The following is a 13,721-nucleotide window of genomic DNA, read 5'->3' as shown; positions in this document are numbered from 1 at the left end:
TTCCATCTCTCACAGTTGAAGAGTACCTATGATAAAAATTACAGACTTCTACATGCTTTTTAAGTGGGAAAACCTGCAAAATCGGCAGTGTATCAAATACTTGTTCTCCCCACTGTACTCATAGTTAGAAAATCTGGACTGAACTGTTGAAATAAAGTGATACACTTTTTTTAAAAGACACTTAATATTCAGTAATACTGCTGATCTGATCTGACTGCACTGTGAGTTTGTCTCATATTTTATGAAGTTTGATCAGTGATTCAGTTATTTTCCTGTCTGGTTCTGTGAAGCTGCTTTGAGCCGGTGTGTTCAGCATGCCGCACCTGGGCTCGTGGAAGCCCTGATAAGAGTAATGCTGCAGGAGCGTCCAGGTGATGGCGTTATCTGAGGAGTAATGCAGCAGAACTCCTTCTCCCGGCTGATCCGGAGCGGGACACGAGCTGGAGGTGCTGCGGCTGCCCAGCCTGAGGGTGAACTGAAGATACCTGCAGAGAGAGAGGACAGGTGTGTGTGAGTATGTGTGTGAGTGTGTGTGTGTGTGTGTGTGTGTGTGTCTGTGTGTGTGTGTGTGTGTGTGTGTGTGAGTGAGTGTGTGTGTGTGTGTGTGTGTGTGTGTGTGTGTGTGTGTGTGTGTGTGTGTGTGTGTGTGTGTGTGTGTGTCTGTGTGTGTCTGTGTGTGTGTGTGTGTGTGTGTGTGTGTGTGTGTGTGTGTGTGTGTGTGTGTGTGTGTGTGTGTGTGAGTGAGTGTGTGTGTGTGTGTGTGTGTGTGTGTGTGTGTGTGTGTGTGTGTGTGTGTGTACCTGGCCTGTGAGCTGTCCAGTGGAGTTGTGATAATGTGTCTTCTACTGTCTCTGTTGAACACCAGCGCTTTCCCACTGGCCAACACCCCGCAGGCGAAGCTGACCTCTGACCCCCGCAGCGAGGAGAAGCTGTGATAGGACGACAGCCTCACACTCGAGAAACTCTCCGACAGGAACGCAGGGAAGGTCTGAGATGCCAACTCACACGCAGGACCGCTGAAACCAGGGTCACACCTGAGGAGATGTGGAAAACACACACTTCCCAGTGAGGTGTTGCTGTTTTCTACAGTGAAAAGAGTGTCTGGACGGAAGAGAATTCGTACTTGCAGCCGGTGCGTGAACAGTGTCCTCTACCGGAGCAGAAGCGCAAACAGGACGGCCCGATATAGACTGGAAAACACACACACAACAGGCGTGAACAATGTCTCCATCAGTTATGCTGAAGCTGTGTGTGTGAGCTGGATGTTCTGGCTCTTACTGTTGTCGATGGCCCACATGTTGCTGGTTCCCACAGCGGTTTGTCTCCAGCGGAAGCGAGTGCTCTCGGTGAGCGCGGCGTTGGGCAGAGGAATGCTGATCCTCGTCCAGCTACACACACACACACACACACACACACACACACACACAGATTAAACACATGATAAGAGACAGACAGATGTGAGCGGTGTGTGAGCAGACGCAGTGACGGACCCGCTGTAGTTCTCTGAGGAGTAGATGCTGCTGTGCGGCAGGTGTGATCCGACACACAGATCCGGGAGACACTCGGTGTGCAGGAGGGACCAGGAGCGGCCCTGATTCGTGGAGAACTCCAGATTAATGCTGTGATGAAGAATGGGAAACAAACATCTTTAATGCTTTAGTTGCTGTTAACTTTCTGTTTTGTTTTGTTCTGTTCTGTTCTATTGTGTTCTTTTTTTCTGTAATTTTTTATTCTGTTATTTTCTATTCTATTCTATTCTGTTATTTTATGTTCTATTCTATTCTATTCTATTCTGCTGTTCTGCTCTATTTGTATTGTATTCTGTCCTCTTTTCTATTATATTATATTACGTTATTTTTTATTCTTTTCTATTGTTATTTTCTGTTTTTCTGTGCTGTTTTTTCTATTCTATTATTTTTTTCTTCTGCTCTGTTATTTTCTATTCTATTCTGTGATATTCTGTTCTATTTTCTATTCTATTCTATTGAATTCAGTTCTCTTTTCCGTTATGGGTTAGGGTTAGTTCTGTTCTGTTCTGTTCTGTTCTGTTCTGTTCTGTTCTACAGCAGCTTTTATTTAAACAAACCCTAACAATCATAAACTGGATCACAAGAAACAAGAACAGAACAACTGAACAGAACAACCAAACATAACGCAACAACGACAGACCAGGAACAGACTGAAACACAGGGCTTAGATACACAGAACAGATCAGGGAAATGAGACACAGCTGGGACAAATCAACTCATGACTAATCAACAAGAAAAACTACAAAGGACTACAAAACATGACACAGAACAGGAAATAACATAAGTCCACACAAGACAAGGGTGTGGATATTTTTATTCTATTCCATTCTGATATGTTTATATTCTGTTCTGTTCTATTCTATTCTATTCTTTTCTGTTGTTTTATATTCTGTTCTATTTTGTTCTTTTTTTGTTCTGTCATTTTCTATTCTACTCTATTTTAGTCTGTTCTGTTTCATTCTACTCTCCTTGTTCTCTTCCATTCTATTATACTCTATTATATTATATTCTGTGATGTTCTGTTTTATTCTATTGTATTCTGTTCTCTTTCAGAGATTCTCTTTGTTATATTCTGTTATAGGTTAGGGTTAGTTCTGTTCTGTTCTTTTCTGATGTTTATATTCTGTTCTGTTCTATTCTATTCCATTCTATTCTATTCTATTCTATTTAGTTATTTTCTATTCTGTTCTTTTTTGTTCTGTCCTTTTCTATTCTACTCCTATTTTAGTCTGTTCTGTTTTATTCTAGTCTCCTTGTTCTCCCTATTCTGTTCTTTCTATTCTGTTATTTTTTTGTATTCTGTTCTCTTTTAGAGATTCTCTTTATTATATTATGTTATGGGTTAGGGTTAGTTCTGTTCTGTTCTTTTCTGTTCTGTTCTGTTCTGTTCTGTTCTGTTCTATTCTTTTCTGATGTTTATATGCTGTTCTGTTCTGTTCTATTCTATTCCATCTGTACTTTTCTATTCTATTCTATTCTTTTTTGTTCTGTCCTTTTCTATTTTACTCTATTTTAGTCTGTTATGTTTTATTCTACTCTCCTTGTTCTCTTCCATCCTATTCTACTCTATTCTATTCTGTGATATTCAGTTTTATTCTATTGTATTCTGTTCTCTTCTTTTCTGTTCTAATATATTCAATTCTATTCTGTGCTGTTCTATTTTTTGTATTCTGTTCTCTTTTCTATTCTATTCCGTTATGGGTTAGGCTTAGGGTTAGTTCTGTTCCTTTCTGTTCTATTCTGTTCTATTCTATTCTATTCTATTCTATTCTGTGCTGTTCTATTTTTTTTGTATTCTGTCCTCTGTTCTATTATATTCCGTTATGGGTTAGGGTTAGGGTTCTGTTCTGTTCTGTTCTGTTGTTTTCTATTCTATTCTATTCTATTTTATTCTATTCTATTCTATTCTATTTTGTTCTTTTTTGTTCTGTCCTTTTTTATTCTATATATTTTAGTCTGTTCTGTTTTATTCTGCTCTTTTCGTATTCTTGCATTCTATTCAACTCTATTCTATTCTATTCTGATATGTTTATATTATGTTCTGTTCTATTCTATTCTATTCTTTTCTGATGTTTATATTCTGTTCTGTTCTATTCTATTCCATTCTGTACCTTTCTATTCTATTCTATTTAGTTATTTTCTATTCTGTTCTTTTTTGTTCTGTCCTTTTCTATTCTACTCTATTTTAGTCTGTTCTGATTTATTCTGCTCTTTTCGTTCTCTTCCGTTCTATTCTATTCTACTCTATAATATTCTGTTCTGTTCTATTCTCTTCTGTTCCAATCTAATTTATTCTGTTCATTTTTGTTCTTTTTTCTTTTGTTCTGTTCTGTTCTTTTCAATTATATGCTGTTATTTTCTATTCTATTGTCTTCTATTCTACTCTATTCTATTCTGTTCTATTATTCCTATTCTATTCTGTGATGTTCTGTTATGTTATATGTGTATTATATTCTGTTCTCTTTTCTATTCTATTCTATTCTATTCTATTGTTATTTTCTTTTCTGTTCTATTTTATTCTCTACTGTTACAGAAGAGATTATGACAGAATGCTGGTGTGTGTGTGTGTGTGTGTTTGTGTGTGTGTGCGCGCGCGCTGCACCTGTTGGCCGGCTGATACGCGCCGCAGCCGAGGTTGTTGGAGAACTGCACCAGGTGTGTGTGTGTGTGTGTGTGTGTGTGTCTGTGTGTGTGTGTGTGTGTGTGTGTGTGTGTGTGTGTGTGAGTGTGAGCACCGCACCTGTTGGCCGGCTGATACGCTCCGCAGCCGAGGTTGATGGAGAACTGCACCAGGTGTGTGTGTGTGTGTGTGTGTGTGTGTGTGTGTGTGTGTGTGTGTGTGTGTGTGTGTGTGTGTGTGTGTGTGTGTGAGCGCCGCACCTGTTGGCCGGCTGACACGCGCCGCAGCCGAGGTTGATGGAGAACTGCACCAGGTGTGTGTGTGTGTGTGTGTGTGTGTGTGTGTGTGTGTGTGTGTGTGTGTGTGTGTGTGTGTGTGTGTGTGTGTGTGTGTGTGTGTGAGCGGCCGAGGTTGATGGAGAACTGCACCAGGTGTCAAGTCAAGTCAAGTCAAGTTTATTTGTATAGCGCTTTTCATAATACAGATTGAACAGAAAAAAAACCTTGGGAGAACCCAGGCTCAGTCGGGGGCCAGTTCTCCTCTGGCATTTATGAGCTAGAGGCCGGATTGTAGTTTGAACTGTAGGATTATAAGAATGCCTGGCTGAAGAGATGCGACTTTAATCTAGTTTTAAACTGGGAGAGCGAGTCTGAGCAACGAACAGTATCAGGAAGACTATTCCAGAGTTTTGGAGCCAAATGTGAAAATGCTCTCCCTCCTTTGGTGGTTCTGGATATCCTAGGTATGACCAAAAGCCTTGAATTTAGTTATCTTAAAGAGCGCGATGGATTATAGGGCGATAGAAGATCCGTTAAATAGACTGGAGCTAAGCCGTTTAGGGCTTTATAAGTCAGTAGCAATAGGTGTGTGTGTGTGTGTGTGTGTGTGTGTGTGTGTGTGTGTGTGTGTGAGCGCCGCACCTGTTGGCCGGCTGATACGCGCCGCAGCCGAGGTTGATGGAGAACTGCACCAGGTGTGTGTGTGTGTGTGTGTGTGTGTGTGTGTGTGTGTGTGTGTGTGTGTGTGTGTGTGTGTGTGTGTGTGTGTGTGTGTGAGCGCCGCACCTGTTGGCCGGCTGATACGCGCCGCAGCCGAGGTTGATGGAGAACTGCACCAGGTGTGTGTTTGCACCGGGCAGCACCGGCAGCAGCTGAAGGAAGTCCAGAGCCCAAACATGACGCTTCGCCCCGCCGTGAGATTTCTGCTCCAGACAGAACTGAGTGGCTGCAGTCTGGAGCTCTGTGGGCAAACCAACGGACACAACTGTGGGAGTCTGGAAAGAGCAAAGACATGTCGAGGACGTCTGAATGAATGTGATATCAGAGGAAAGAGAAACACCATACATTCCAAACAGAACATGCAACTGTTGAAAATGGTTACTTTAAACAGGACCTGTTACGCCCTTTTACAGAGTCTTGATGATGTTTCAGGCTCTACTAGAACAGGTTTTCCTGCTTGAATGTTGATTATTTTCCTCATATTCTCCATTGTTGCGGCTCCTCTCTTCCCAGTCTGTCAGTAACGCTCTGTTTACTTCCTGTCTCTATGAAGCCCCTCCTTCTGAAAAGCACACTGTGCTCTGATTGGTCGGCTGGAGCAGTGTGTTGTGATTGGTCGAGAGCTTCGAGTGTGTTTGGGAAATGTCCCGCCCCTTACCATAACCGGCAGTTTAACACACTACTAACTAACTCAACCAGGCCCCGCCCCTTTATTCTGCTTATCAATTATTATAATGAGGAATATCGTGACGTGTTCGTTCCCGGAAGAAACTCAAGACTACAGCGGAGGCGTTTCAGGAGTTCAGAAACACTGACACTGATATAGAGAAGAACTGGAGCTTCTTCATGAACAAACAGCAACATTACACACTAAAGACAGATGAATATGGGAAAAAGCAGAACAGGTCGTCTTTAACCTAAATCTGTTCATAAGACTACATAAGATCTATACCCTGTAGGCGGAGTATGGCAGAATGTCCAGAAGCACATGATCTTTCCTGCCCTCTGAGCGGCCAAAGAGGACGACATTATTCTTGCTGGATTCTCCAGGGTCGCAGCCTCCAGCACCTGCAGTGAACACACAGATCCCAATACTGAACACACAGATCCCAATACTGAACACACAGATCCCAATACTGAACACACAGACAGACACAGAAAACACAAAGACACTCTCATTGACAAGTAGTTCATGCGTTCATGACCTCAAGGCTAGATTATTGTAATGCTCTACTGGGTGGTTGCCCTGCACGCTTAATAAACAAACTACAGCTGGTCCAAAACGCAGCAGCTCGAGTTCTTACCAGAACCAGGAAGTATGACCATATTACCCCGGTTCTGTCAACACTGCGCTGGCTCCCTATTAAACATTGTATACATTTTAAAATATTGCTGATTACTTATATTGATATTGCCGCAGTGCTTGAGCGAGCTCTTAACGCATTATAGTCCTTCACGTCTACTGCGATCTCAAAATTCTGGCCAGTTGATAATACCTAGAATATCTAAATCGACTGCTGGCGGTAGATCCTTCTCCTATTTAGCACCAAAACTCTGGAACAGTCTTCCTAACATTGTCCGGGAAGCAGACACACTCTGTCAGTTCAAAGCTGGACTAAAAACACATCTCTTTGACCTAGCATACACATACCACATTATAGACTTCTATAATTCAGTGTTAGGCTGCATAGATTAGGTCAGCCGGAACCGGGAACACTTCCCATAAATCCTGATGTACTCGTTACATCATAATAAGAATGGCGTCTATGCTAATATTAGTCTCTCTGTTTATACAAATGTTTAACGCAGTCCGCCTAACCCTAACCCAATCACTGTTGTTCTGCGAATGAGCGTACGGAGCGCATTAAGGGTTTTCTGTTAAAACGGTGTGTGTTAGCGGCCCCTAAGTTAATAACAAATGATCTTTGCGACGGAAGTGAATCAATCAAAACTAACTTTATCTGGACAATAACTTTATTCTAGATTTGCGCCTAAACAATCTCTGTTACTGTAATCTCCTATTATCACTGTAAAGCTGCTTTGAAACAGTCTATATTGGTAAAAGCGCTGTATAAATGAAGGTGACTTGATTTGACACTGAACACACAGACAGTGAAAACACACGGCAGCAGGAAGATAATGTGTATGAACAAGTGCCAGAGCAAGACGTACCCATGGTGAAGTGGAATCGCAGGTTTCCGTAGGCGCTGGTGTTCAGGAATGGAGTGCAAACCTTCCTCTGTCCATCTCCGAGAAAGACGAGCGCTAATCCGGACTCCACCTCTCCACACTGAGCTCCGTACTCCGCTCCGTACACCTCCCATCTGCAGATCAACAGCACACACACCTCATCAACACACACCTTATCAACACACTCCTCATCAACACACACCTCATCCACCTCTCCACACTGAGCTCCGTACTCCGCTCCATAAACCTCCCATCTACAGATCAACAGCACACACACCTCATCAACACACACCTTATCAACACCTCATCAACACACTCCTCATCAACACAATCCTCAACAACACACACCTCATCAACACACACCTCATCCACCTCTCCACACTGAGCTCCGTACTCCGCTCCGTACACCTCCCATCTGCAGATCAACAGCACACACACCTCATCAACACACACCTCAACGCACTCCTCATCAACACACTCCTCATCAACACACTCCTCAACAACACACTCCTCAACAACACACTCCTCAACAACACACTCCTCATCAACACACTCTTTATCAACACACTCCTCATCAACACACACCTCATCAACACATTCCTCATCAACACACTCCTCATCAACACACTCCTCAACAACACACTCCTCAACAACACACTCCTCAACAACACACACCTCATCCACCTCTCCACACTGAGCTCCGTACTCCGCTCTGTACACCTCCCATCTGCAGATCAACAGCACACACACCTCATCAACACAAACCTCATCAACACACATCTCATCAACACACTCCTCATCGACACACTCCTCATCGACACACACCTCATCGACACACACCTCATCGACACACACCTCATCAACACACATCTCATCAACACACTCCTCATCAACACACTCCTCATCAACACACTCCTCATCAACACACACCTCATCAACACACTCCTCATCAACACATTCCTCATCAACACACTCCTCATCAACACACTCCTCAACAACACACTCCTCAACAACACACTCCTCAACAACACACACCTCATCCACCTCTCCACACTGAGCTCCGTACTCCGCTCTGTACACCTCCCATCTGCAGATCAACAGCACACACACCTCATCAACACAAACCTCATCAACACACATCTCATCAACACACTCCTCATCAACACACTCCTCATCGACACACACCTCATCGACACACACCTCATCAACACACACCTCATCAACACACATCTCATCAACACACTCCTCATCAACACACTCCTCATCAACACACTCCTCATCAACACACACCTCATCAACACACTCCTCATCAACACACACCTCATCAACACACACCTCAACAACACACACCTCATCAACACACACCTCAACACACTCCTCATCAACACACTCCTCATCAACACACACCTCAACAACACACTCCTCAACAACACACTCCTCATCAACACACTCCTCAACAACACACTCCTCATCAACACACTCCTCATCAACACACTCCTCATCAACACACTCCTCAACAACACACTCCTCAACAACACACTCCTCAACAACACACTCCTCATCAACACACTCCTCATCAACACACTCAACAACACACTCCTCATCAACACACTCCTCAACAACACACTCCTCATCAACACACTCCTCATCAACACACTCCTCAACAACACACTCCTCAACAACACACACCTCATCAACACACATCTCATCAACACACTCCTCATCAACACACTCCTCATCAACACACTCCTCATCAACACACACCTCATCAACACACTCCTCATCAACACACACCTCATCAACACACACCTCAACAACACACACCTCATCAACACACACCTCAACACACTCCTCATCAACACACTCCTCATCAACACACTCCTCAACAACACACTCCTCATCAACACACACCTCAACAACACACTCCTCAACAACACACTCCTCATCAACACACACTCTTCTGATTGGCTGTGATTTGTGATTGATTTGGTTGCGAGTGCTGTGTGTTTGCATAGAGACTCCGCCCACACGCTGTTCTGATTGGCTGTGATTTGTGATTGATTTGGTTGCGAGTGTAGTGTGTTTGCAGGGAGACTCTGCCCACACGCTCTTCTGATTGGCTGTGATTTGTAATTGATTTGGTTGCGAATGCAGTGTGTTTGCAGGGAGACTCCGCCCACACGCTCTTCTGATTGGCTGTGATTTGTGATTGATTTGGTTGCGAGTGTAGTGTGCTTGCAGAGAGACTCCGCCCACGCGCTCTTCTGATTGGCTGTGATTTGTGATTGATTTGGTTGCGAGTGCAGTGCACTTGCAGAGAGACTCCGCCCACGCGCTCTTCTGATTGGCTGTGATTTGTGATTGATTTGGTTGTGAGTGCAGTGCGCTTGCAGAGAGACTCCGCCCACGCGCTCTTCTGATTGGCTGTGATTTGTGATTCATTTGGTTGCGAGTGCAGAGTGGTGCAGAGAGACTCCGCCCACACTCTCTTCTGATAGGCTGTGATTTGTGATTGATTTGGTTGCGAGTGCAGTGCACTTGCAGAGAGACTCCGCCCACGCGCTCTTCTGATTGGCTGTGATTTGTGATTGATTTGGTTGTGAGTGCAGTGCGCTTGCAGAGAGACTCCGCCCACGCGCTCTTCTGATTGGCTGTGATTTGTGATTCATTTGGTTGCGAGTGCAGAGTGGTGCAGAGAGACTCCGCCCACACACTCTTCTGATTGGCTGTGATTTGTGATTGATTTGGTTGCGAGTGCAGTGTGTTTGCAGAGAGACTCCGCCCACACTCTCTTCTGATTGGCTGATTTTGGAATGATTTGCCTCAAAGCAATGCCAGTGTTATTTGCGTTGGATCACAAGCCTTACCCAGTCAGAGGACTCTCGAAGTCTTCCTCCCAGTAACTGCGGCCCTCTTCCCGGTGCAGGTCCACGTCACGCGTGGAGGCGAAGCTGTGCTCCAGTCCTTCTCCACCATGGAAATACAGGGAGTTTCCCTCCGACTGACACGCATGCTGTTGAGTGAATCGAGAGGAAGAGTTGCAGAGGTTTCTGACAAAAATGCAGAAATAAAGTGCCGACGGTGAAGAAATGAGCGTCTGCCTCTGCCTCGATTCAAAGCCGTCCCTGGTGAAAAGAGGCGCACTGGATGTGCACTTGTAGTGTACTTCAAACCTTTAAAAGTATATCTTTAAAAACTGCACTTGCAGATAATGCAATATTAATGAAATAAAAGGCCACTTAAAGAGCACACTTTCAGAACTGTCTCTTAACACACTTTAAAAAGTGCTCTTTGTAATAATGTCAAATTAAGTTGAACTTTAAATAACATTTTAAATTGTTACGCTGTTACGTAAAAAGACGTGCACTAATTTTGATGCGTTGACTAACATACTGAAGGGCATGTAACGCACTCGATTATAATTTAAACTAGTGTCTTTTTCAAAATGTACATTTCAAGTTAATAAAATCACAACATCATCATTACAAATGTTTAATTATAAATATATTATTTACCAACATTCATTACCCCATTGGACTATTAGACATGGTGTCATATTTTTGTAACATTCATTTTTGCAAATCATTTTGTTCTTATTAAATAATCTTGCAATGCAAACCGTTCGTTTATATGTGTAATCCTCTTTATGTTGCGTTGGGGAACGAGCAGGCCGTGACAGTATGAATTTAGACTATAACACATTCTCATCTAATTGCAATTAACATGAGTGTCAATTAAGTGTCTGAAAACATTACATCTAGTTCACACTTAAATATAGTGTTTTATTATTGGCATAACAAGCTCTTTTGTGACCTTGACGGTGGCTCCTGGGAAGAAGAGCCAGTTGGCCGTGTCCATCGGGTCCAGGTTGTCCTCCAGCAGCGGCGGCCGCTCAGCGCCGTTCAGAACCAGTATGTTGTCCAGACCCCAGCAGGACTCGTATCCATCGGGCCCCGGGGCCGGCTCCTGGCTCCAGCGCAGATGCACAGACTCGCCTCGACAGCCGGCGACCAGCGGCACCAGATGAACCACAGTACTGGTGTTAGTGGGAGCCCTGCCAGACCAGAACAACAACACTGTCAGATCCACACACAAGAGCTTGTGTCTTTCACACACGCGTGAATCATTAGAGCTGTGAGTGTGTGGCAGTGGTGTAAAGTAATGGAGTCCCTGTACTTAAGTATCTTGTTGGCTACTTTGTAGTTTTACTCAGTATCAAATATATTAGCAACTTTTACTCTCTATTTGACTACATGTTTGAATAAGTAAATGTACTTTTTACTCCAATACATTTGTGACATTACACTTAACTTTTTCTGCAGCAGTTTCTTTCTGCTATAAAGAAGCGATTTAAACAACTTAAATCCTATTGAGACTCCAGACTCAAGGGTAAAACTTGAGACTTGATTCTGATGTGCTAAGCAATCTGCTATCTGCCATCAAGAGCTAAGGGCATTGAAGTGTGTTTTGCCTTTACTCTCCCGAACTGGTCAACAAGGCTACTTTACATGGATGTGAGTGCATTAGCAGGTAGTTGTGAATTACAGGTGTTTCATATATGAGATGAGGCCGAAACCAGCACATCAATTTAATTTTACTTAACATTATTTATTTATGATACGTTTTTGAAGGATATTAGTTTACTTATGTCCTTTTTGTGCACTTGAGCTTGAGACTTGAGAGTTTGTAAACGTTTAAGAGGGTGTTGTGTCGACCTTTATTTATTGCAATATTTAGGCGTTCAGTTTTATTTTTATTTTAGAAAATAAACACGATTTCTCATCTTACAAATCAACTGTTTCTTATTTTCACTGGCATGTCTCTTAGGTGTCAAGGTGCATCTCTGAGCCTACATTCAGAATGAGTAAAACACTTAAGTACTGTTAACATCAGATTCTCTAAGACTTTTACTCAAGTCGTATTGAAATCGGTGACTTATAACTTGTAATGGAGTCATTTTCGCTGTAAGGTATCTGTACTTTTACGCAAGTATGTTTTTCAGGTACTCTTTACACCTCTGGTGTGTGGGATCCGTGTCCTAAAGTAAGATAAAAACCTGATCTTTTCCAGGGTTATCCAGTCATCAGAGGTGTTCAGACCGCAGGAGACGATGATACTGGGGTCTGAGTAACTGAACCGACACGAACCAGATCCTGAGGAACACAAACACAAACTCATGAACCATTGCTCCGCTCCATAACCACATACAGAAAACATTCAGCTACATGAACAAACCATGTTTTCCAGCACAAACATCTAAACACACTTAAATCAAGATACATTTACTGGAGAAGCAACATGACTGAAGATATTAAGACATTTTTCTAGAAAAATGCATCAAATTGAAGCTGAGAGTCAGCTGATGCGAGCTTGACCTGCCAGAACTGACACTACGCTTGATTATTATTATTATTTTTATTATTAATATTATGTTAAAGAGATCTATTTAGATTTTTTATATTGTTGTACTGCCATAATCTGTTACATCTAAAAAAAAAAGTGTTAAAAAATTTAAAACAAATTAAACAAATTCAAAGGGAAAACGTCTTAGGTTACGACTGTAACCCTAGTTCCCTGAGTAGGGAACGAGATGTTATGTCGATGACGCTTTGGGAACGAGATTGCCATCGTCGTGTTAAAACTGTCACGACATGAGAACTCTAGAACCGGGGGTATCCATGTCTAGGTCATAAAATCTGACACACGTGACCGCCGAAGACAAGCCCGCTGCATAACAAGCTTCTTGAAGGGAAACCCCAGAAATTAAGGTCTTTGAGGCTGCCATACCACTAGTAGAATGGGCTCTAGTGGCCAAAGGTGAAGGCTGGCCAACAACCTCATATGCAAGAGAGATAGCCTTGACTATCCATTTACTAACAGTCTGTTTGGATGCAGGAAGGCATTTCTTAGGAGACCCAAAGAACACCAGCAGCTGATCAGACTTTCTCCACAGTGCAGCTCTGTGTCCGTAAGTGTCCAGTGCCCTGACTGGACAGATGAGGTTCAATTTCTCCTGGTCTTGATCTTTAAAGGGAGGAGGACAGAACGCCTGCAGTACGATAGGCCGTGGTATATTGGTACAACCTTTGGTACATATCCTGGTTTCAGATGCAAACTCAAGGCACAAAGAAGATACCGATAGGGTCTGAAGATCTCCTACTCTTTTTAGTGAGGAAATGGCTAGAAGGAACACAGTTTTGAGTGTCAGAAACTTTCCTGAGACAGAATCAAGAGGCTCAAAAGGAGCAGCCGATAAACCTTCTAGAACAAGAGCCAGATCCCAAGCTGGAACTCTGGAACGAACTGCAGACCTCAGCTTCAGGGTGCCATGAAGAAAACGTATAATCAGACAGATAAACCCCCCAGGGGGACATGGTAGGTTGC

General features: G+C 43.1%; 1 protein-coding gene across 3 annotated transcripts in view; it reads right to left on the bottom strand.

Moving 5' to 3' along the window:
• The window catches only part of reln (reelin), a 181,520-nt gene that overhangs the window by 89,090 nt on the left and 78,709 nt on the right, over positions 1-13,721 (bottom strand). For all 3 annotated transcript variants that reach the window (XM_082182128.1, XM_082182130.1, XM_082182129.1), the window contains exons 9-19: positions 12,394-12,490; positions 11,151-11,391; positions 10,205-10,350; positions 7,320-7,471; positions 6,100-6,215; positions 5,214-5,422; positions 1,491-1,619; positions 1,279-1,388; positions 1,124-1,190; positions 801-1,034; positions 324-485 (exon numbers count right to left, since the gene is read on the bottom strand). In XM_082182128.1, the coding sequence (XP_082038254.1) occupies positions 324-485; positions 801-1,034; positions 1,124-1,190; positions 1,279-1,388; positions 1,491-1,619; positions 5,214-5,422; positions 6,100-6,215; positions 7,320-7,471; positions 10,205-10,350; positions 11,151-11,391; positions 12,394-12,490 (1,663 nt within the window). The remainder of the gene's footprint in view (positions 1-323; positions 486-800; positions 1,035-1,123; positions 1,191-1,278; positions 1,389-1,490; positions 1,620-5,213; positions 5,423-6,099; positions 6,216-7,319; positions 7,472-10,204; positions 10,351-11,150; positions 11,392-12,393; positions 12,491-13,721) is intronic.

The sequence above is a fragment of the Leuciscus leuciscus genome (assembly GCF_965113295.1).
Source record: "Leuciscus leuciscus genome assembly, chromosome: 10".
In the NCBI taxonomy this organism is placed as follows: Eukaryota; Metazoa; Chordata; class Actinopteri; order Cypriniformes; family Leuciscidae; genus Leuciscus; species Leuciscus leuciscus.
Note: the sequence above shows the minus strand (reverse complement) of the source record. Positions and strands in the feature narration are given on the sequence as shown.